Source organism: Lampris incognitus, chromosome 13, assembly GCF_029633865.1.
Source record: "Lampris incognitus isolate fLamInc1 chromosome 13, fLamInc1.hap2, whole genome shotgun sequence".
NCBI lineage: Eukaryota > Metazoa > Chordata > Actinopteri > Lampriformes > Lampridae > Lampris > Lampris incognitus.
The window spans coordinates 34,629,639-34,653,321 of NC_079223.1; the positions used below are offsets into that span (position 1 = coordinate 34,629,639).

Here is a 23,683-nt window from a genome sequence, read left to right on the forward strand (position 1 = left end):
TTTGTCATCTCTTGACTTATGGGGTGACAAAGATTTTACCTCACATGCCGAGTCATGCATTTGGTGGTTGGTATAAGCAGCTTATGAGTTTATTTATTCATTCATTCAGGATTTCAAGCTTGCATTTTCACCATTGGAATGCTACTCTGGCATGACAGCCATACTGACAACAATATTATACAACATTATAACGTGACTAAACTAAATGCACACAGCATACTGCATACTACTGTACATGCAGCATGTGTGGGGATGTATTCGTGAAAATGTTTGTGTATACTTGTGTACATTTCATTAGTGTCCTGCAAAATTATTTCTATCTTTAATCATTATCATTATTACTATCAATAATTTATTTGAATTTTCCAATATGAGGACATTTCAAATACATCCACCCATTATCCAGACCGCTTATCCTGCTCTCAGGGTCGCGGGGACACTGGAGCCTATCTCAGCAGTCACTGGGCGGCAGGCGGGGCGACACCTGGACAGGCCGCCAGGCCATCACAGGGCTCAGAAAATTCAAAATGGCGGAATATTTAATATAGCAGAAATAAAATCGGGAATATACCTTAGTTCCAGTTAGACCAAGGATTCAGGGGAAGCAAGAAATCTGGTTCTCAAACAAATGGTTATTGAGTTAAATAACAAAAAGGTAAGTGGCCTCTACCAGTGCCCCCTAGAGGCATGGTAGTTTGATTTTTTTTTTTTTTTTTTTTTTTTTTTAGTGACTGAGTAGTGAGAAGGTTTAGGACCTCTTGACCAAGTTTTGTGTCCCTCGGCCTTAAGGTCCTGAGATCCAGACTCTATTAGGGCAGAAACACCTGGAATAATAATAACCAGAACAAATACATGAGGTTTCCAGCAGCTTCGCTGCTTTGACCCATAAAAAAGTATGTAGGCAATCAATTAATACAATTTTTTTTGCTGGACACTGAAGATTTGGATATATCTCTCTGTATATTATGCATACCTTCATGCCTGTGTGTGTGTGTGTGTATTTTTTTATTGGTACTTCTATCTTTGTGAGGACCAATCTGAGATTTTAGCCATTAGAGTGAGGACATTTTTGCAAGTGAGGACATCTTAGCCAGTATTCACTTCTTTAAGGGTCCATGTGAGGGTTAAAGGGAAAGTGCAACTGATTTTCAACCGTATAATGTCTGTCTATCTGCAACAGGGAGAGCACATGAAAAACATCTGCAGTTTGTCTGTAAATGTTCTCATTCATCCAGGTCATGGTTATCCAAAGGAATTGAATCAAGTGCAAGCTTGGTCTAGTCAGAAAGGCACGAACTGATGAAGCTTCTTGGATGAGAGGCGAAACGTCTTCACGGATATATACCATCTGCAGTTGTTTCTGATCGTTTCTGCATCTCTGGAGCAGCAGCGAAACTGAGTTTTTTTCCCGGCCTCCAAGTGAAGTATTGTGACATCAGTTGGTGGCCGGAAAAAATAAATACAGCCTAGCAGGGTTTCTAATTCTCTAATCTACTCATACTGCTCAAAAATCACATCCTCATTCTCTCGGCTAAGCTACATTTCCGATGGTGGAAATGACATCCCACAAGACTAGCACAGAGGATTTTATGGACTGCAATACAGAGGCTCGTGTGCAGTAATGCATTCTGGTACATAGAGGCGCTATAGGAAAGACTCTTTGAGCAGGAGAACACAGATTTTTCCTTCAATATAGAGGACTTTACTGCTTCAATCCATTCATTACTCATCAGTACTGACTGCACATGCACAAAACCATTTAGGATAAGGATAAGGTTTGGGTAAGGGCACAGCTTAGGCATACAGCTGATAGTTAAGGTTAAGAGCTAGGAAATGAAAGTAGTTAATGAGGAGTCCTCACAAAGACAGAAGTACAAGAATGTGTTTGTGTGTGTGTGTGTGTGTGTGTGTGTGTGTGTGTGTGTGTGTGTGTGTGTGTGCATGGATGCGCAAGTATGCAAGCCTTCGTTACTTACCCGCAGACCAAAGTATAGAAGGAAGAACACATTGAAGGCCATATCGATCTGCAACGTGAAATCTTTGTAGAAGTTCTGACAGGATTCTATTGGACTGTGGGGGGGGGGGGGGTGATGCAGAGAAAGACAAGGAGAGGAACAGCGCGGGAGGTAGAGAGAAAAATAAAGGCTACATTAGTTCGGCCTTCTGCAGTCACACGGTATCTCAACTGTATTAGAAAAAGCAGAAAATGAATCGAGTAAGAAGAGTTGCCTTGATGAGACATTGCATCCAGAATGTATAAATCATCCAGCACCTTAGCAGCAAACATGTTCCCACAGAGTCACTCTTGACAGAAGTTTTATTCACACAGGAGAGAATAAAATCAACAAAGCAGAATAGCTAATACAGTGCTCCATACAAAGGTAAATGATGATAAATGAACCATGATCCATCTGGTCTGTCATAAAATCCATCCTAAAGTTTATCTTGTGATAATCAGCTAATCAGCAGATGCTCTCAACAAAGCAATGATAGGCATTATACCCCTTAATTTTTCATATGTTCATGGACCATATTTTATTTTGCTCATGAGTAATGAGGCCAATCCTACCATATGATGAAAGTCAGACGAATGTTCATGTATGGATTCATCTGTGGTTGGCTATAGGTTATCTATGGGAATGTATAGACTGGCTGGGGAGTTGTAGTTCTAGCAATGCAGTCACACTAGTGCATTAAAAGGGTCAGCAGTGAGAACTCCCATATGCTCAGATCCAACCCCTCCAGAGGTAAAAAGGCAAGGACTATTACAACATCTACTCATTAAAGAAACACATCTGCACACAGGATGATCCATCACGGCTGATGACTGCACACGCAACCCCGTAGACTTGGCAGCAGAATTTCAAAAGGACAACATCCTGCTGGGAAGGGGTGAACTGTATTCTTTTTTTTGGGGTGGGGGGGATTTTCCCCCCTTTTTCTCCCCAGTTGTACTTGGCCAATTATCCCACTCTTCTGAGCCATCTCGGTCACTGTTCCATCCCCTCTGCCGAGCTGGGGAGGGCTGCAGACTACCACATGCCTCCTCCGATACATGTGGAGTCGCCAGCCACTTCTTTTCACCTGACAGTGAGGAGTTTCACCAAGGGGATGTAGTGCGTGGGAGGATCATGCTATTCCCCCCAGCCCCCCCCGAACAGGCACCCCAACCAAACAGAGGAGGCTCTAGTGCAGCGACCAGGACACATACCTCCATGCGGCTTCCCACCCACAGACACGGCCAATTGAGTCTGTAGGGACGCCTGACCAAGCCAGAGGTAACACGGGGATTCAAACTGGTGATCCCCATGTTGGTAGGCAACGTAATAGACTGCCATGCCACCCGGACGCCAGTGAACTGTATTCTAATTCACAAGTTTGTGGTCAAGGAGTAATGTGATGTTTAATGTGTCGCAGAAATCCTGGCCCCCCGTATCCAGGGTGATTAAAATGAATCAGGTGTATGCGGTAAGGGGTTTTCATTTAGGTAAAAGGCATTTTCTCATAAAGCACCATCAGACATCAGACAGGGGTTAATTTGTTTCTGACCCCTTGAAAGGCGGACATTGATCCAGCCTGACCACTCAATTATTTACTTGCCATAGCGTCTCCATACAATTCTGTATGCATCAAAATAAACAAGCGTGTTAAGACAAATCTGTCATGAATCATACACACAGCCCACGAATGCATAATAGTCCTTGGCTGATTCAATGTCATTCTCTATCACTCTCGCATTCCATTTCACTAGAAGGTTGAGAGAGAGGCCAGAGCCATACATCCATCCCTGGTTGGACACTCATCTGTTCCTCCCTCTCTCCAATCAAAAACACAGTATCCCTTATCCCTTACAGACCTCAGCAGATCCTGGACACAGTGACACAAAGTAGAAAGTGTGTGCACACACATGCATTGTGCTGCAAGATCCTAAATGAAGGGCAGGCAGCTTTTATTTTGACACGGAAGGAAGCTGAGTTTGGCGGTTGTTGTGCATAGGCCGCGAAGAAAAAAAATCACGAAGAAGAAGGAGAAAGATAAAAGGAGCTCACAATGGCAGAGACGGACAGTGTGGCGTGAGCTGCAGATGCATGCTAATTGAGAGCCAACTAGTCGCACTTAAACCAAATTGGAGCGGGAAGAGCTTCATCTTGCTGGCCGTCTACAGGGATGCCACTGGCGGGCTAATTCATCCTTTTTTGCCATTAGAATTCATTGCTAGTTAGCATTCTGGTATTAGGCTAATGTTAAAACGGTTAGCTAATCACTCAGATCGCCTTGCTGTGTAGTTTCTCATGTGTAGTTCAGTTAGCTTGAGGTTAGCCATGTTCTGTGCAATTAAGTGCAATGTGCATGGTTATATATCGAATTAATTTGGTAAAGAATGCAGAATGTGAGTGAGATTCATTTTGTTCATACCCTTAAAAAGAATGATTAAGTAAAAAATTAGGTTTATTTTCCTGTACTTGTGGAATGGGATTAGTAGTAATGGCAGCATTATTTCCCCCCCTCTCTCCTTGTATTGTAAAGGTTTTCAACCTAACAACGCAGTCATCAAAAAGCTTGATAGATGAAATAATTCAATAAAACAAGACTAAAGAAGATTGCTGTTTTGAGTTGTGCCATACATTCCCTGTGGTTGGCTAAGGTCTTTTTCAAGTTTGGCCAGGAGCTGAAGCAAATTCCCCTAAATAACTTGACATGCATACACATGGACAGATGTGTATATATATACACACACAAACACACACACACAAACACACACACACCATTTGTAATAGTGGTGAATGTGTCGTCATTCTCTACCTCTACCCACCTCACACCCAGTCCTGGATCAGGCCTCAAGCTACACAACTACTGAGGTCATCTGACCATAAGTATATTCTCTAACATAGGAGGCAGGAACACGGTTAGAATGGAGAGTTACATTAGATTCTTTTTGATTGTGAGAGAAAGCAATGTCTGCATTACAGACTGCAGTGCGCTATGTGGAAAAATTAATAAATTTAGGAGAAAGAGAGGCCTCTCACAAACCCCATCTCCCACAAACGCTGAAATTATTTATAAAAAGAGCACAGTCACAAGGCAGAAGTCCAATGGAAGACTGTCCCAGAATCCACCATTGAAGAGATACTACAATGGTTTCAAATCACCTAGGTGTGAACTGAAGAATAAGGAGTATGAATAATGTTATCCATATTATGAATCAGAACAAAAACATGTATGGCATTTTGTACATCAGGGTTCCCCAATTAGTTTTTCCCAAGGGCCAAATTATGTCATGCATGCCAACGCCAAAACGTCTTCTTTCCCCATTGTGCCAATAAAAGTTGTTTTATGTTCAGATGTTATTGTTACTGCTATTATTATTATTATTAGCATCCCCGTGACCCTGAGAACAGGATAAGCGGTTCGGATAATGGATGGATGGATAGTAGTGGTAGTGGTAGTGGTGGTGGTTAATAATTTAGGTCTGGGATTCTCAAAGCTTGTGTTGAAGGTCACACAAGATTAAAAAAAAGCACTCTTAAAACAAATAATAAATGATAATAACTAATTAACCATTTAATCATGAACAAATGGAAAAATATAAATGAATGTTCATTCACCAATCAGTGAGAGAAGTGACAGCGACGGGATGAGGTATTTCTGCTGATGTCAGGCTTATATTCTGTTGTGGCAAGCCTGAGGCCTTGGCCAAGATGTGCACTGGAGAGTCTCTCTCTTTCCTGGTTCTTGATAGAGTTCATTGAAGAAAATGATGATTCACACATGTATGTGGAGGGGGAAATTGTGAGTAGGAGCATTGCAATAGCTCTTGAGTTTTTTTTTTTTTTTTAAATCGAGCTTGGGGAACCACGCTGATCCAAAAGTCACTCACGCCAATGTCCTTGTGTTGTGCTTTGAGCAAATCAGATGTTCCCATCTCCAAGAACTGAAGAGTTGCCTCATCTATGGAAGGTACCAGCCATTTGGCCTCTGCAGTCCATTGGCCTTCAGCCGAAATGGAGAACGGCTGTCTCATGAAGAGCAGGATGTCACCTGAGAGTTTAGGGGAGCTTTCAAATCATTCCTTGTAGTTTTCTGCCAGGCTCGTCACGAAATCCTTTATCCTGGATCCTCCTCACCTCACCTCACCTATCCTGTAACCTCACAAGAGGTCGTTGGGGCACCGCTGTTGAATCCGCAACCAGTCCTCGCCATCTCTGTCTGTCCTCAACTGCCCTCTGTAAGCTGGCAAAGTCAAGGCGTGTCCACTCTCTGATGTTACATAACCATCGCTTCTTCTGTCTTCCTTGTCTTTGCCCACCCCTCACTGTGCCTAGCGGGATGGTCTTGGCAAGGCCAGAACATCTCGAGATGTGACCATACTATTTCAGTTTTCTCTTCTTGATGATTGTCAACAAGTCTTCAAGTGTTGCAATGGCTTGGCTCCTCCTACATTTCATTTCTTCTCCCAATGCTCCCGCATATGTGGAAAATGCAACTTTCTGCTGTGAATGTCTCTCTCCAAAATGTTCAGCTTTGACCAGAAAGCTTCAACCCCCTCATACATGTCTGCAACAGTGTGGTTATTGCTTTGTAATTGCAGATTAAGGTGATTAAAATGAGACATGATGTCACACAAAAAAGAACATATGTCATTACCTTATCGTCACTTAAAAACCTGATATTCTTGGGCTTTTTGGCTCTGCAGTCTGTACAAAAATGACACAAGCTCATCACGCAGCTCACAGACCCTCTCCAACACATAGCCTTTGCTCAGCCAGCGAACATCCTTATGCAGAGTTCTGCTGACATTTCCTCCTCCTCTGAAAAGGCGACGTTGCAAACTAGAACTAATTTCCCCACACAGTTTAGTGCACAACACTGATTTGTGAATAATGCAATGCTAAGAGTGCTGGGTTAACAGTGGTAAGCCTGCTTACCAAGCCCTTGTGTTGTCCCAACATTAATGGAGCCCCATCGGTGGCAGCACACAAAATTTTGCTCACATCCAAGCCATTCTTCTTAAAAAACTGTGTTAATTCATTAAAGATGATTTCCCCAGTTGTGCGCCCAGGCAGAGGAAGCAAACAAGGTAGCTCTTCCCAAAAGGTCCTCCCATCAAAAAATCTTGCGAACAAATAGCTGTTCCATATCGGTTTGGTCAAGGACGAGTCTATGGCTAGTGATATGGCTTCTGTTTTCTTCAAATCAGTGAGTAGATTGGAAAAACACTCCTCTGTTTTAAAGTTCTACTCCTCTTACTGCTGTGTTAGCTGACAATAGCACCTGCTTTAATAGCTCCACAAAAGTTTTCTTGTGTTTCTCGTCATGACTTGAACATGTTTTAATCATCTCAGCATCAGTGAATGGCTTCTAAGCTTTAGCAAGGTTCCATGAAACATGCAATAATGCAGCTGTCGCGCTCTCTTGTGCCGATGTTGATTTACAGATAGTAGAAACGGAGTGCTTGTATGATGTTATCATACTTGCTATTTTTGTTTTATTTTTGTTTGTGGTGATCTGATTTTGTAGGCTAGTTGGCATTAAAACTGGTAGCATGCATAGTGTTGAAGTGCCATTTTAGATTATCTGCTTTGCTGACAGCTACGGTCTGAAATTGGTGTGGTCCAGTAAAATTAAACAAAATTGATCAGTTCAGTCAGATTTAAACTGACGATTTTCCTGGTCGACTTTACACTTTTTCATGCAGCCCACGTTCATGGTTTAGGACAGTTATTGATTATCTGGGACTTGGCTGGTGAGTGGCTCTGTCTAGTCAAGGACTGTAGAGTGCGGAGTATATCTTACGTCTACGGCGCTCTACAGCATAGGTCAAGTATACGGGGTGGGATGAGGTCAAAATAAAGTAGAGCAGCATGCACTTTATTTCACATGTTGCATTCTTTCTTTCACATGTTATGACAGGGATGTTAGTACCAATGGGTCAGTGCAGGCCAGATATTTGGCTCTTGTGGGCCAGACTTGGCCCTTGGACCACTTATTAGGGTTCAGGGTTGTACATTATGTTCTTCCTTAAACACACCTCCAGTAGATGGAAGGAAAGGTACTTTTAAGGGTTTAGGCCCAACAACTGAGGGAGTGTTGTCTCAGCGCAGCGTAAAAGACGTATTCGCTATAGGCAGAAGAATTGTTGGCCACTTTAAACATTCTCAGCTGGCCTATTCCCGCTTACAGTCTATGCAAGATCAGTTTGGAACACCAATAAAACGGTTTCAACAAGACGTGAGTACATGCTGGAACAGCACTTTTTACATGCTGGAAAGCCTCTTTGCGCAAAAGCAAGTCTTGGCTGCATACAGCGCAGATCACGAGCTCCCTGCGACATTCACTTCACACCAGTGGGTCTTAATAGAGAACATTCTCTCTCTTCTTGCCCCCTTTGAGCAGTTAACTAAAGAGATCAGCTCCGCTGATGTATCTGTAGCAGACGTTATTCCGTTATTTGTGGCACTAAAGCATCTTCTAAGCAAAGAGGTTGAGACGGACCACGGAGTGAAAACAATGAAAAGCACACTCTTAGAGTCTGTCAACACACGTTTCACTGAGATCTATTCGGATCCTCTGCACTTCATCGCGACTGTACTTGATCCACGTTATAAGGATCATTACTTGGATGTGGGATTAAAGCAGTGCGCACGTGAAATGATCCAGGCCACGATGGATGCGGACAACCCGCTTGGAGATGGACCAGCGCACAGCGCGGGAGGAGAGCAAAGCGCAGTAGGAGAGCAGAGCGCAGAAAAAAGGACTCGTCTCTCTGCACCAGATGAGGGGCATGCACGTTCCTTGTCTGATATGTTCAATGAGATCCTGCAAGAGAGTGCCCCAAATAATAGGTAGGCTATTCTGTTCTGACTTACTAAATGTGACTATCAGATGATTTTATTTTTCTGCTAGACAGTTTTTATTTTATTTGATAAAAATGTTTATGCACTGGCCCTTTATCTTTCTCAAATATCAGGCAGACAACAAGCTCAACCGCTCAACAGTTGGATGGTTATCTGTCTGAAGTCCCCATCTCCAGAAGTGATAACCCTCTTGTCTACTGGAGAAATAACCATGGCCGCTTTCCTGACCTGGCAAAGATGGCATGCAAGTACTTGTCTGCTCCATGCACAAGCACTGACAGCGAGAGACTGTTCAGTGCTGCAGCTCATGTTCTCGATGAGAAGAGGAACAGACTTCACTGTGATAAAGCAGAGAAGCTACTCTTCATCAAGAAAAACCTGCCACTTTACCTCAAGAAGTAGAATGGGCGTGTGTCTATTGTTGAAATATTTGTTTTCCACTTTGCACATCCACAATTCTTGGTGCATTTGTTGTTGTTAAATGCCTACAGGCTATGGCAATCTTTGTTTTGATACACTGTTATGTTGTAGGCCTACAGAGAAAATATTTTTATATCTTTCAGCAGTTGCACTTGTTCTGAATGCACTTTGTTGTAGTCCTACAGAGAAAAATTTAAAAGGCACTTGACTTAAATGCACTTTGTGTTTTTATGAGAGAACATATTTAATTTTACAATCTTTCAGCAGGCCAGTCAGTTATAGGCCTGTACATTATTATTTAATGTATACATGAGTGGGGTCAAGTTAAACATTTTGTTTTGAATTTTAATTTATATTGTGCATTGTTGTAATGTCAGTGCTAAATAAATATTTTCATACTTTTGTAATTGATTTATTCTTTGAATTGCAATGCCTTGATTTTAGTGAGGTTAGTACACAGTCATAGCCATAAATGCAATGGTTCTAATAATTGACATAATCATTTCTTTCGGTGTTTCGGTTTTCGGCCTTGGTTTCCTCATTTTTGGTTTTCGGTTTCGGCCAAGAATTTTCATTTCGGTGCATCCCTAGTGCTAACCACTGGGTTTTTCTTTGTTATTTTAAGATCTAGGAGATTCACACATTTGCCAAAGAAAAACAATTAGATGGCACATTTAATATCCCAAATGGAGGGATCTGCCATTGAAAGAAAAATAGACAAAAGAACACAATGGTAATGTTGGTGACTCAAGCCTGGGCAGAAATTTAGAGGGTTGTGCATAAAGCCTAATTTATGCTCCAAATGTCGGCTAGCAGACAAATGTCTCCCGGCAGACAAAAAAGTGTCTCTCGAGTTGTTGCATTTATGCTTGTCGCAATGTCGCTGACTGTCTCCTGGTATCTATGGAAACGTTTCGCGTCACGCGCTGTGTTGTAAACAGTAGCGAGTGTTCTTTTTATGAATGAGCGCGCGTAATGTAAACAACGCTCTCAAGCAAAACCATGGCAATGCTCGAACACCTCGTCCCTTCAATCCAACTATCCAATCACAGCTAAGCGACATAATGTGCGTGAGTCTGCGACATAAGAAAATGTGTCGTGTACACGACAGCCCTGGGAGACACAAAAAGTGTCTCTCATGACGTCAAAATTGTCGAGAGACACCTGTCTGCTAGCCGACATTTGGAGTATAAACTGGGCTTTAATGTAAACATGTAGTGTAAACAGATGTGCAAGGTCGTCCATGCTTTGTATATTTGCATTTGTATGTGTGTTTATGTACATGTCCACATACACCTAGTGGCTCCTGGTGGCTCCACGCACATTGTGGGCAAAGGCCAGATAGTGGCATCTTCCTGGGTTTAAATTAGGTACGCAACTTTTGCTGCTAGTAATTTCCTCCGTCAGTATGCTAAATTTCCTTCTGTATCTCTTTTTGCTTTGCTTTCAAATAAAAGCTGAATGCCCCCCAAAATGTGGAGTTTGTGAGTATCTACTGCACCCATCAGCCAAAACATTAAAACCACCATGCGCGTGGGGACTGAAGGTTATCCCGTCTGGTTCGATCTCACAGAAGACCTACTGTAGCTCAAATTGCTGAAAAAGTTAATGCTGGCTATGATAGACAGGTGTCAGAACACACAGTGCATCGCAGCTTGCTGCTTATGGGGCTGCATAGCCGCAGACTGCCCATGATGACCCCTGTCCACCATTGAAAATGCCTATGATGGGCACGTGAGCATCAGAACTGGACCATGGAGCAATGGAAGAAGGTGACCTGGTCTAATGAATCATGTTTTCCTTTACATCATGTGGACGGCTGGGTGCATGTACGTCATTTACCTGGGGAAGGGATGGCACTAGGATGCACTTTGGGGAGAAGGCAAGCTGGCGGAGGCAGTTTGATGCTCTGGGCAATGTTCTGCAGGGAAACCTTGGGTCCTGGCATTCATGTGGATGTTACTTTGACACGTACTACCTACCCAAACACTGTTGCAGACCAGGTACACCCCTTCATGGCAACAGTAGTCCCTGATTCTAGTGGCCTATTTCAGTAGGATAATGTGCCCTGCCACACTGCTAACATTGTTCAGGAATGGCTTCTTCGGCTTGGTCAGGCATCCCTACAGACACAATTGGCAGTGTCTGCAGGTGGGAAGCCGGATGTGGGTATGTGCCCTGGTCACTGCAGTAGAACCTCCTCTGGTCAGTCGGGGTGCCTGTTCAGGGGGGAGAGGGAACTGGGGGGAATAGTGTGATCTTCCCATGCGCTATGAAACTCTTCACTGTCAGGTGAAAAGAGGTGGCTGGTGACTCCACATGTATCAGAGGAGGCATGTGGTAGTCTGCAGCCCTCCCCGGACTGGCAGGGGGGGGTGGAGCAGCGGCCGGGACAACTCGGAAGAGTGGGCTATCTGGCCAGATACAATTAGGGAGAAAAAGGGGGGGAAAGCCACAAAAAAAAAGGAATAGCTTGAGGAACATGGAAAAGAGTTCAAGGTGTTGCCTTGGCCTCCAAATTCCCCAGATCTCAATCTGATCGAGTATCTGTGGGATGTGCTGGAAAAACAAGTCCGATCCATGGAGGCCCCACCTCGCAACTTACAGGGCTTAAAGGATCTGCTGCTAACGTCTTGTTGCCAGATACCAGGACACCTTCAAAGGTCTTGTGGAGTCCATGCTGTGACGGGTCAAAGCTGTTTTGGTGGCACGAAGGGGACCTACACAATATTGGGCAGGTGGCTTTAATGTTTCGGCTGATTGTGGCTATGTGATGAAGAACCATTTATAATTCCATAATTTCAAATGTTAATACATGACTGCAGCAATTTGTCAGTTTTCCCAAGTGAGACACACAAAACATGCAGACGCACTCTAAAAGAAAGTCATAATGAAGGGATGTCTTCATTATTCCATCCCTGGAACATATTTTGGGCTCCAGTGCCTTCAAGGGCATTTTGGCAGTGATTCCATAGATGTAAATGCCATGGCATCATGGTGAGTATAATAGATATGGACACTGTCTTTGTTTGTTGCATATTTGCCATTCTTCATTTAAGGATTCTAACTAGCAGTCTTTTGGGTCTGGTTCTCTATTAGTGTTCTATCCTGGTGTCAAGTTGGGGGGGGGGGTTGTTGTCTGTATGTATGTGGGTAGTCCAGAGTAACCATAAGACAAAGGACTGATCCCTGGTTTCAATGTCACTTCACACTCTGCAATCACATGGGATCCCCCCTGGCCACATGCAGCCAGTGCCCAGCAGAAAATAGATCTGCCCACCATGGCTCTTATTACTCCTTAAGCCTGGGCATGGCCTGGGGTTAGACTGTCCTGCCCAACACAGAGAGTAAGATAAAGTGATGGGTAGAAAGAAAGAGTGATAAAGAACAGAGAGGGTGCAAGAATGATTGAGTAAGAGGTAAAGCCTCCCAGAGACCGAATGAGGTGGAAAGTGAAAGAGAGGGGTTGGGCAAGATGGAAGGACAGAGAGGAAGAGAGTGACAGGGACAAAAAGAGGGACAGTACTCCCAGAGGTACCAAAGGGCAAATTGTCTTCTTTAAGGCCCATATATAATCCTGGATTATTTTGCTCCTTATTTGTTGAGCACTTTCCCTACAGTTGAGTGTTACTTTTAACAAAGTTTATATATACGTATATATATATATATATACATGTGTGTGTGTGTGTGTGTGTGTGTGTGTGTGTGTGTGTGTGTGTGTGTGTGCACAGGGCTGGTTCTAGGCCAGGTGGAAATTGCCTGGAGATTCAGGAATCTCCGTGCTGAACTCTGGTCAAATTGTGTTTGAGGTGAGAAGAAGCTGCAGTGTGCTGAGTGCCTATAAAGATACACACACACAAACACACACACACACACACACACACACACACACACACATGCACACATACACACACACATGCACACACAGCTTGTTAGAGAAGCTGGCCCTGACTACACACAGTATACATACACAGCAGACACACACACACAAATAACACATGAGCATACATACACAGGAGAACATGAGATGGCCTGAGGTGAAGCTGCAGAAGATGGAGGTCTATTTTAGGACATCTAATGTTTCCTCACACTAACCTCCTTTGACCAGACATTTAGCCTCTAGAAAATACAACTATGGAGGTAAAAATCCTCTTCTCACGTGTATGACGATGGTGTCCTATAAATAGTTACCCTACATCTTTGGTCAGCAATAGTAAGTCGTGTGTTAGCCTGCATATGACCTTGGCTCAATCCAGGAGCAAGAGCGCAATAGCCTTGAGAGAAAAGAATAACAACACTGCAGTCTTACCTGTTTGACTAATACGCAGAACAGTTCAGCGAACCATCTGTGAATCATACTCGATGTCTACGCAACGCCTTGCCGTTCAAGTCGGCTCCATGGCCTCTTGGAGTGTCGATACAGAAATCTGACGACACTTTGTTACATTTTAACAAATACATAGGATCTACTGTATATATACTCACAAACAGGAACAATGTATACGTGTGTGTGTGTGCCGTATGACTTTTTCCCTCCACAGAGAGCAGATTATGTGAATGTTTTAGGGGGCAGTGGGGAGGGGCGTCTGAACATGAAAGAAGGCCAGGTTAGTACATAAATGATTGATTTGGGCCAAGGCACCATTACTAAAATAAGAATGAGTTAGCACCTACAAGGGCAATGGACAAATAAAACCTCCCAAGGGAAACTAAAAATAGACCACTCCCCCCCATTTCTATTCCCACTAAGTATCCTCTGAATGTTCGTCAGTCTCACTGCAACACAATCAGACCACTTGTCATGCACTTCCTCTGCAAACACATTAGTCACTCTGAGTAATTGGACATCTTTGGGTGGAAATGACACAGCACTTATCCTACTGCCTTGTCCAGTTACTACACAGGAACTAGTCCACAACTGCACCACTTGTAACAGCAACTGTAGAGCTTCTGCGTCTGTTACAACAACGCAATGCTGTTCAGGAATCAGGAACATTTTGTCATTTCATGTACATGAAATGAAACGAAATATCGTTTCCCGCAGCCCACATCAGTGCAACACAAAGACAAAAACACATCCAAAAACTACAACTACAAGAACACATATATCCAAACTAACTCATACATCCAAACTAAACAAAAAAAATAAAATCACTGTCCAGGAGAACGAACGCCAGCCAATGACTCAGAACTACCGGTCTGCATGGGCTAGCAGTTAGCTTAGCCTGCCTTGCTTCCGTGTCCTGTCAGACCATCCTCGGTGTTTCCTCTTCGGGCGCAGCTCCAGGAAGGGCCATGGTCCTTGGGCCCACCGGATGCAGCAGACTAGGCTCCCTCAGCCGATCCAATGCCAGTTCTCCCCAGCCAGACACCTTTGACACACCTCCCTGCACTCCACACGACAACACTAAAACACAATCAACACTAGGCGAGGCCACCGCCAGACCGCCCTCGGTGTTATCGGAACTGTTGGTCTGCATGGGCTAGCAGTTAGCTTAGCCCGCCCTGCTTCCGCATCCTGTCAGACCACCCTCGGTGTTGCCTCTTCGGGCGCAGCTCCAGGCAGGGCCGTGATCCCTGGGCCCACAGGATGCAGCATACCAAGCTCTCCCAGCCAATCCAGCGCCAGCTCTCCCAGCCATTAAACAAAGACACAAACTTAGACGTGGACAAAAACACTGCAGGGACGGTACTGGGTGAGGCCACCACAAATGTTAAGTTCACGCCGCCATCTTCCCACACCATTACTAGTTGAGGCCGCTGCAAAAGTGAATTTGCACCGCTATCTTCTCACACCGGAAGTGGAACACAATATATAAAATATATATAACACATGGAGAAGCAGTGCTTTAAAAAGTGGGGGAAAAAAGCACCAATGTAAACTCTGTTCCACAGGGTCAGAGCTGTGATTTTTAATGGTAACAAAAATTAATTCCGGAAAATGTCCTTAGGCTAAGTTATACAGAAATGATGGTGTTTCTATAGAAAAATTACACGCAACACATCACTTACTCCAATGAACAAAAAACAATTAAGAGATAAAACCTGTGGTTGTTTGCACACAAAAAAAAGCAAGTGGGTATTCCTTATCGGCACAATGATAACATTCTCAAGCAAATTAACCCTGAGTTGCAACACTCTCTCTGTCCTCCGTTTAGGTCATGCAGTCAACACACTTTGATTACCTATCACGTACCACAGCTAAGCACAATTTCTTTTGCCTCGCTGATGAGGCCCGACTACTTTGTTTTGGTTTACTGGCATAAGACTGCAGATTCCTGTAGCAGGTTGTTATGCTAACTAATCTGCAAAACCACTCACAGAGTCAGTCTGTTATCAAAAGTCACGCAACTAGAATTCGGTTTATTTAGGCAGTTTGAATGCAATAAATATCCCAGTTATTAAGTTTATCCATTTTCCTATATAACACCAAAGTTCAACATAATTGCATGTGTGATTTCATTTAGTTTAACCTAGAATTTACAAATCATCTTGACAGCTAACAAAACATTTAAACTGTAATCCCCAAAACAAGCGGCCAAGTTCTAACAGCTAAATCAGTTCGCTCAACTACAACACAATGTTCGATAGTTACATCCACCTCCACAAAACGATGGATGGCCTCGGGGATTACACAGTGATTCAGGGATGTGGGAAATGATTTTCATGCTGCTGCAAGACAGAATCAGTATCCAACTCTGGCACACTAGACTATCGATCTAATAATGCTGTTGGTTTTGCGGTACTACATGGACTGAACACCACCCTCACCGCTCTGCAGAACCACTCAACTAATCACCTCTCCGATGACGTCCATCATTAAACTTCAGTCGATGGTATACACACTGTGGCTGGGTTTACCAAACAGGCCAGGAGCTACTGTAATTTCAGTCTCATTAGTGACACAGTTTGGGGCTAACATGCTATATGATAACACTAATGTAAAGCCTCTTCTCATATAAGCAGATCAGCATGCCAAGAGCCAGTGTCAAAATCCTTGTCAGCTGAGGTGCCGATATCACAAGCAATTAAAAAGCTTGGTGATTTGTCTTGGCGATAAGAGATCTTTGAATAACATGAGTGGAGGATCTCTCTAGAAATAAATTAAAATTAAATTGTACGTTGGGGGGCATATATTTGAGAGCATTTAGAAACAGTGATCAGGACAGGCGTCCGGGTGGCGTAGCAGTCTATTCTATTGCCTACCAACACGGGGATCGTCGGTTTGAATCCCCGTGTTACCTCTGGCTTGGTCGGCATCCCTACAGACACAACTACGGGTGGGAAGCCGGATGTGGGTATGTATCCTGGTCACTGCACTAGTGCCTCCTCTGGTCGGTCGGGGCGCCTTTTTTGGGGGGGGGGGGACTGGGGGGAATAGCGTGATCCTCCCACATGCTACATCCCCCTGGTGAAACTCCTAACTGTCAGGTGAAAAGAAGCAGCTGGCGACTCCACATGTATCGGGGGAGGCATGTGGTAGTCTGCAGCCCTCCCCGGATCAGCAGAGGAAGTGGAGCAGCGACCGGGACAGTTCGGGAGAATTGGCTGGATACAATTGAGGGGGGGGGGGCAGCGATTAGGTGCAAAGTCTTCTCATCGTGACACAAATCACTCTGATTTATGGAGAAATTCTGATTCTCCTTGCAAACATAAAGGAGAATTTCAGTTTTTTTTTTTTTTTTTTTTACAACCTGGGTCTTATATTTGTACTTTCTGCCATCGTGCACTTCAGTTATGATATAATTTGAATCACCTGCTTTATAGTTTTGGATGCTTTGGATATGGGACCACCGCTGGACACGGCTTTACATCGGCGTCTTTTGGGGCAATGAAAATTATGTTCCAACAAGTCCAATTAAACCCAGTTATCTAAACCATGTATTCAGAAGTGACAACATAACGGCGAGTTAAAAGTTATTACCTGAAATGTGCAATATAATCAAACGTTTAAGGCTCATGTTCAGTTGCCATATAAGTCACCGTTGTAATGATGTGTCTAGTGGTGTTTCCTTGTCTGAAACCTCCAAAATGAAGCCAGTAGGTAAAATGATATCATAATTGTTATGCACAATGGCAAAAATCACAACAATAAGATTCAGGTGATAAAAAATAACTTCTCCTTGAACCGCCAGGTATCACAGACACCAGGAGAAGAGGAGGTTTTTGTAGATTACCCTTCATCACCACTAGGTCTGCCAAGCTTGTCTCACTGCTCGGCCATATTTCTCACCTTACTCCTTCAATTATTCATTGGGCGCTGTTTTTTTTTTTTTCTTCCTGCGGTCATTGATTGCATGCTGATGATAAGGTTACAGGCACTGGCTGTCGCATATCAGGCCCTGAACATGCACTCTTGCCCTTGTGCACTCTTCTATCACATCGCCAGGCAAAACAGTGTGTGTACGCATGTGTGTGTGTGTGTGTATCTACGCTTGTTTGTGCACATATTTGTGTTTCTGTGTATCCCAGTGTATGAGAGCGAGAGAGCGAGAGATAAAAAGAGAGAGTAAGAGTGAGAAAGAGAAAGAGAGAAGTGAAATGGGAACAAGGGCATCCCTTAAAGAGAGGCCTGCAGAGACTTTGTCCTACATTCCTCTATTTGTTTCATGGGAGCCCAGAAGAGAGAGGAAAGGATAAAGGATGAGGGATGAGCCAAGGTATTAAAAGAGACTCGTACGTGGGCGGTAGAGGACACAGTATGCTCCCAATGAAAATTCCACCAAAAATAGCATCAGCCTGGCACCAAATGTGGTACTAAGGGATAATAAATAAAGAGACAAGACGTGACTTATCGTAAAATAATTCTCGACAGGAAAGATTTAGGGTGGATGACCATTTTGCAAGGAAGTTGCAGTCAGTCATCCACAGCGTTTCACAAATTCTACTCCTGTTAATTCAAGTACTGCCCCTCCAATAATAATAAGGTTTGTCAGGTCAACGCAACTAGTAGCTGTGTGCTCATCTGGGAGGGCTGCCAGTCAATAAAAGCTTCCTTCCACTCAAATTCTATCAGCCTTTTTTCAGCTACAGACTGTCTGTGTGCTCCTAAAGAACGTTGCTGACGGATACGGGTACATACAGTCCCTGCAATGAACAGAAACCCACCTGTTGAACAGCAAGAAAAAAGAAGAAGAAAGTGGTGCAAAAGAGAAAAGTGGTATATCCAAGTCGTTTTAGCCCATGAGAGAGAGAGAGAGAGAGAGAGAGAGAGAGAGAGAGAGAGAGAGAGAGAGAGAGAGAGAGAGAGAGAGAGACAGAGACAGAGACAGAGAGACAGAGAGATAAATTTAGAGTATGTCCTTCCCTGCCCCAAGGTGGTAACCTGTTTTACTGAAGCAGACATAAAAGCACTTTTTAGACAGATCCAGCCTCCTTGGGTTCAACACACACACACACACACACACACACACACACACACACACACACACACACACACACACACACACACACACACTTTACTACACTTCTCTACCTCTGTTACTTCAGGGGCTTTAACCAAAAACCTCCCCATTACCGATGTCTTTTTCACACACCATTTCAGAACAAAGTTCAAATCAACTAAAAGCCACCGGCAACATGTTAGTGCACATCCTCCATTCACACTGGAGCCAGCCAATAAGGTAACGTTGGGAGAGAGAAAAGGCAGACCAAACAACTGAGCATGAACAGTTCATGAGTCTGCATCACTAGAAGCTCAGTAAATGGCATGATAATTCCTGCTGTTGATGGAGTGACCTTGAGATCCACATGCATCGACTTCTTCATTGGTCAACATTTCATGGCAAGCTGGGCAAAGTCACGAGGCTGGAATTTCGGAGTCTACTGATAAATGCACATGCCCACCCACCACCATCACATGCACACACACACACACACACACACACACACACACACACACACACATATACCCTCTCTCTCCGTTTTGCATGCACACCACAAAAAGCATAAAAGTGCAAAAAGAACCACACACCCCCACACACCCTTGTTCAGCTGAACCTGCCCTGGTTTGATCTGCAAATCCCATCCCCTGAAGAAGACCAACAGTCAGGGGAAAAGCTTAAACTAATCAGGATGAAGATTGAGGTGGTGGAGGGGGGGAGCTTAGTGTAATGGGATAACACAAAGAGACTGCCATTGCAAGTCATTAGACATAGTGAGGCAGTACCTGTTAACAATTTGAGCTAAAAATCTTTGAGGAAACTATATCTCAGTCACCAAACCATACAGTGAGATTCTTATACAGTAAGTTTTTTCTCCCTTTGTATTGATATTGAGCCTGAGAGTGCCACGGCAGGGTATGCTATGTTTCAGGTTCTGCTAGTTCTATGACTTACATCCTCTTGTACTGTTCACCGATGAGGTACAGAGCCTATCAATGCATTACTGATACTACAGGTGACACACTCAAACGTAAGGTCGATTTTTTTTTTCTTCCCCTTTTTCCTTCGGCCAATTACCCCACTCTTCCAAGCCGTCCCGGTCGCTGCTCCATCCCCTCTGCCAATCCGAGGAGGGCTGCAGACTACCACATGCCTCCTCCGATACATGTGGAGTCACCAGCCGCTTCTTTTCACCTGACAGTGAGGAGTTTCACCAGGGGGACATAGCACGTGGGAGGATCACTCTATTCCCCCTAGTTCCCTCTCTCCCCTGAACAGGCACCCCGACCGACCAGAGGAGGCGCTAGTGCAGTGACCAGGACACATACCCACATCCAGCTTCCCCCCCGCAGGCACGGCCAATTGTGTGTGTAGGGACGCCCAACCCAACCGGAGGTAACACGGGGATTCGAACTGGCAATCTCCATGTTGGTAGGCAACGGAATAGACCGCTACGCTACCTGGACGCCCCATGTAAGGTCAATTTTATCGAAGTTCATCAAGCCAAGACAAATACCCTGCTAAAGAGCAAATGTCAAGATTGTGTATATTTCACTTGTGACTGGTCCAGTGAGCTTAAAGAATTTGTTTGCCCTATGAAGAGGCTTTATCACCTCTTTACAGTGCAGGCACAAGCTACTGTACAGCTTGGGAGTAAAAAAGTACAAATAGAAGATGTGGATACATAGAATACAACCCTCAGGCGCTGAATATAAGTGATGAGCTTTGAAAAACCTAACTTTTCTTTAAGGTCATCTATTAAGGCTTATGGGAGATTTTACAGCATGAGGACACTCCCACGGCGGGCAGACTCAACCAAGTCAAGGAGAGGAGGACATGGGAGGAGAAACCGAGGGATGAAGAAATCATTATCATTTCAGGACATGCGAAAAGAATTATTTAAAAAGTAATACATTTCAGTCAACATGTCATCCCTCAGCATCCAACATTCAGAGCAACTGGAACTCTAACAAATACCTGAATTTTTGTTGTTCTGAATTATACAGAGCACTCAGTTTCCACAGCACTGGAAATACACACTTCACACTGCGTCTCCTTGTCAGCAGCCCCACCAACTCCATTTGTTTCAAGGAGTGTTTCTGTGAGTGTTAGGTACACTTTGGATGTGGGAGGTGTGGAAGTGCATGCAGTGGGTGTGGGAGGGATGCCAGGCCTGCAATCCATCTCTGGTTGACTGCCAGCCAGGGAGAGCCTCTCTCCCTCTCTCTTTCATAGTTACTCATCACCGTGCACAATGCAAGCTCTTGGAATGCAAATGTGTATTTGCGCAAACCTAAATGCTTCACTTTTACATGTACATACACACACACACACACACACACGCACACACACACACACACACACACACACACACACACACACACACACAGAGCCAGATCAACCACACTGATGCATATCAGCCTGGTTCTGTTGTCATGGAAACTAACAGGCCTCCCATTGAGAAATCCTCAGATGAAGATATTTGTGATGGTCTGTGTGCATGTGTTGTGTGTGTGCGAGTGTGTGTGTGTGTGTGTGTGTGTGTGTGTGTGTGCGTGCGTGTGTGTGACTGCACATGCAAAAACGTTAATGTATGTAGGTGTGTGCAAATATGCAATCTGCATTCCAGAACTTGCAGTGTGCATGATGATGAGTAACTATTCATGGAGAAAATACAGTATACATATGCACTGATCAGCCAAACATTGAAACCACAGACAAGTAACTGAATGAATAACACTAATTACCTCATTACAGTGGCACCTGTCAAGGGGTGGGATACATTAGTCAGCAAGTGAACAGTCAGTTCTTGAAGGTGATGTGTTGGAAGCAAGAAAAATGGCCCATCTGGTCTGATCCCACATAAGAGCTACTGGTGAAAAAGTTAACGCTCCGTTGCCTACCAACACGGGGCTCGCCGGTTCGAATCCCCTTGTTACCTCCGACTTGGTCGGGCGTCCCTACAGACACAATTGTCTGTGTCTGCGGGTGGGAAGCCAGATGTGGGTATGTGTCCTGGTCGCTGCACTAGCACCCCCTCTGGTCAGTCGGGGCGCCTGTTCGGGTGGGGGGGGGGGGGCTAGGGGGGGATAGCATGATCCTCCCACACGCTACGTCCCCCTGGCGAAACTCCTCACTGTCAGGTGAAAATAAGTGGCTGGAGACTCCACATGTATCGGAGGAGGCATGTGGTAGTCTGCAGCCCTCCCTGGATTGGCAGAGGGGGTGGAGCAGCAACCGGGACAGCTCGGAAGAGTGGGGTAATTGGTTGGATACAATTGGGGAGAAAAGGGGGTAAAAAAATCCACAAAAAAAAGAAAAGAAAAAGTTAATGCTGGCTATGATAAGACAGGTGTCAGAACACACAAGTGCATTGCATTTTGCTGCGTATGGGGCTGCATAGCCACAGACCGGTCAGAGTACCCATACTGACCCTTTCATGGCAATGGTACTCCCTGATGATGGTGGCCTCTTTCAGTAGGACAATGCGCCCTGCCACACTATACAAATTGTTCAGGAGTGATTTAAGGAACATGACAAAAAGTTCAATGTGTTGCCTTGGCCTCCAAATTCCCCAGATCTCACTCTGATCAAACATCTGTGGGATGTGCTGGAAAAACAAGTCCAATCGATGGAGGCCCCACCACACACCTTACAGGACTTAAAGGATCTGCTGTTAACGTCTTGGTGCCAGATCCCAGAGGACACCTACAGAGGTCTTGTGGCATCCATGCCTCAACAGGTCAGAGCTGTTTTGGCGACATGAGGGGGACCTACACAATATTAGGCAGGTGGTTTTAATGTTTTGGCTGATGGGTGTACACATCAATGTGTAGGACAACTGTATACAACGCATACATTTTAATACTTTTTTACCCATTCCTCAGCATGGATGTTAGGGCATGTGTGATTTCTGAGGTGATTTGATTGTAGAAAGCAACTGGGACAACAGTATGGAAAATAATACTTACTCTGACGAGTCTATAAAGTATATTCCAAGGGCCCCAATGCTGAGCGCAAAGACCAACACCACCTACGGAGGGGGAGAGAGAGAGAGAGAGAGGGAGAGAGAGAAAGAGAGAGATTTAGATAAATTACAAAACATGTTTCTAACAGTAATGAGAATGTGCACTTATCCTGCACCTTTATATACCAAGTATATCAGGGGATGTATTTAGGTGACGTGAACACAGTGGACAGCGCTTTTTATGGTACCTGTTATCAAACAGTCTCATGCAGACTACCATCCCATGGTATTCAGAGGAAATGGCTTAGCGAGGACCGTTGACATGTTCTCCTCAGTTGTGCTAAATCTAGATTTGTATTGTGCCAGGCTGTGACCAGGCTTGATTATGGGCTAAATAATGTTTCAGCGCTGACTATCTTGTGAGACAAGGTAACGTAAGACTCTCCATCCAGCATCCATCTCAGCCCGGGATTTCCAAAACCATCATTAGCTACATTCTGGAGTTTGAGAAAGAAGCAGTGCAGTAAGCATGTGTATGCAAGACGGCTAGACCTGTGTGCTTTCACCTTAACATATCAACTGATTAGTATTTGAAATTAATATGCATGTTTATTAAGATATGGGACGTGGTATCCTTCCATCCATTCTCAAAACCACTTATCCTACGCAGGGTCGCAGGGATAACGGAGCCTATCCCAGCAGTCATTGGGCGGCAGGCGGGGAGACACCCTGGACAGGCTGCCAGGCCACCACAGGGCCGACAGACACACACACACACACACACACACACACACACACACACACACACACACACACACATTCAAACCTAGGGACAATTAAGTAAGGCCGATTCGCCTGACCTACATGTCTTTGGACTGTGGGAGGAAACCGGAGCACCCGGAGGAAACCCACACGGACACGGGGAGAACGTGCAAACTCCCCACAGAGGATGACCCGGGACAACCCCCAAGGTTGGACTACCCCGTGGCTCGAACCCAGGATCTTCTTGCTGTGAGGCAACTGCGCTAACCACTGTGCTGCCCCATGGTGGACATGTG

The 23,683-nt window shown here is 44.5% G+C and overlaps 1 protein-coding gene across 1 annotated transcript in view; it reads right to left on the minus strand.

The window, feature by feature from the left end:
• The window catches only part of kcnma1a (potassium large conductance calcium-activated channel, subfamily M, alpha member 1a), a 219,611-nt gene that overhangs the window by 84,653 nt on the left and 111,275 nt on the right, over window positions 1-23,683 (minus strand). The window contains exons 3-4 of the mRNA XM_056292393.1: window positions 22,630-22,691; window positions 1,977-2,070 (exon numbers count right to left, since the gene is read on the minus strand). Coding sequence (XP_056148368.1) covers window positions 1,977-2,070; window positions 22,630-22,691 — 156 coding nt within the window. The remainder of the gene's footprint in view (window positions 1-1,976; window positions 2,071-22,629; window positions 22,692-23,683) is intronic.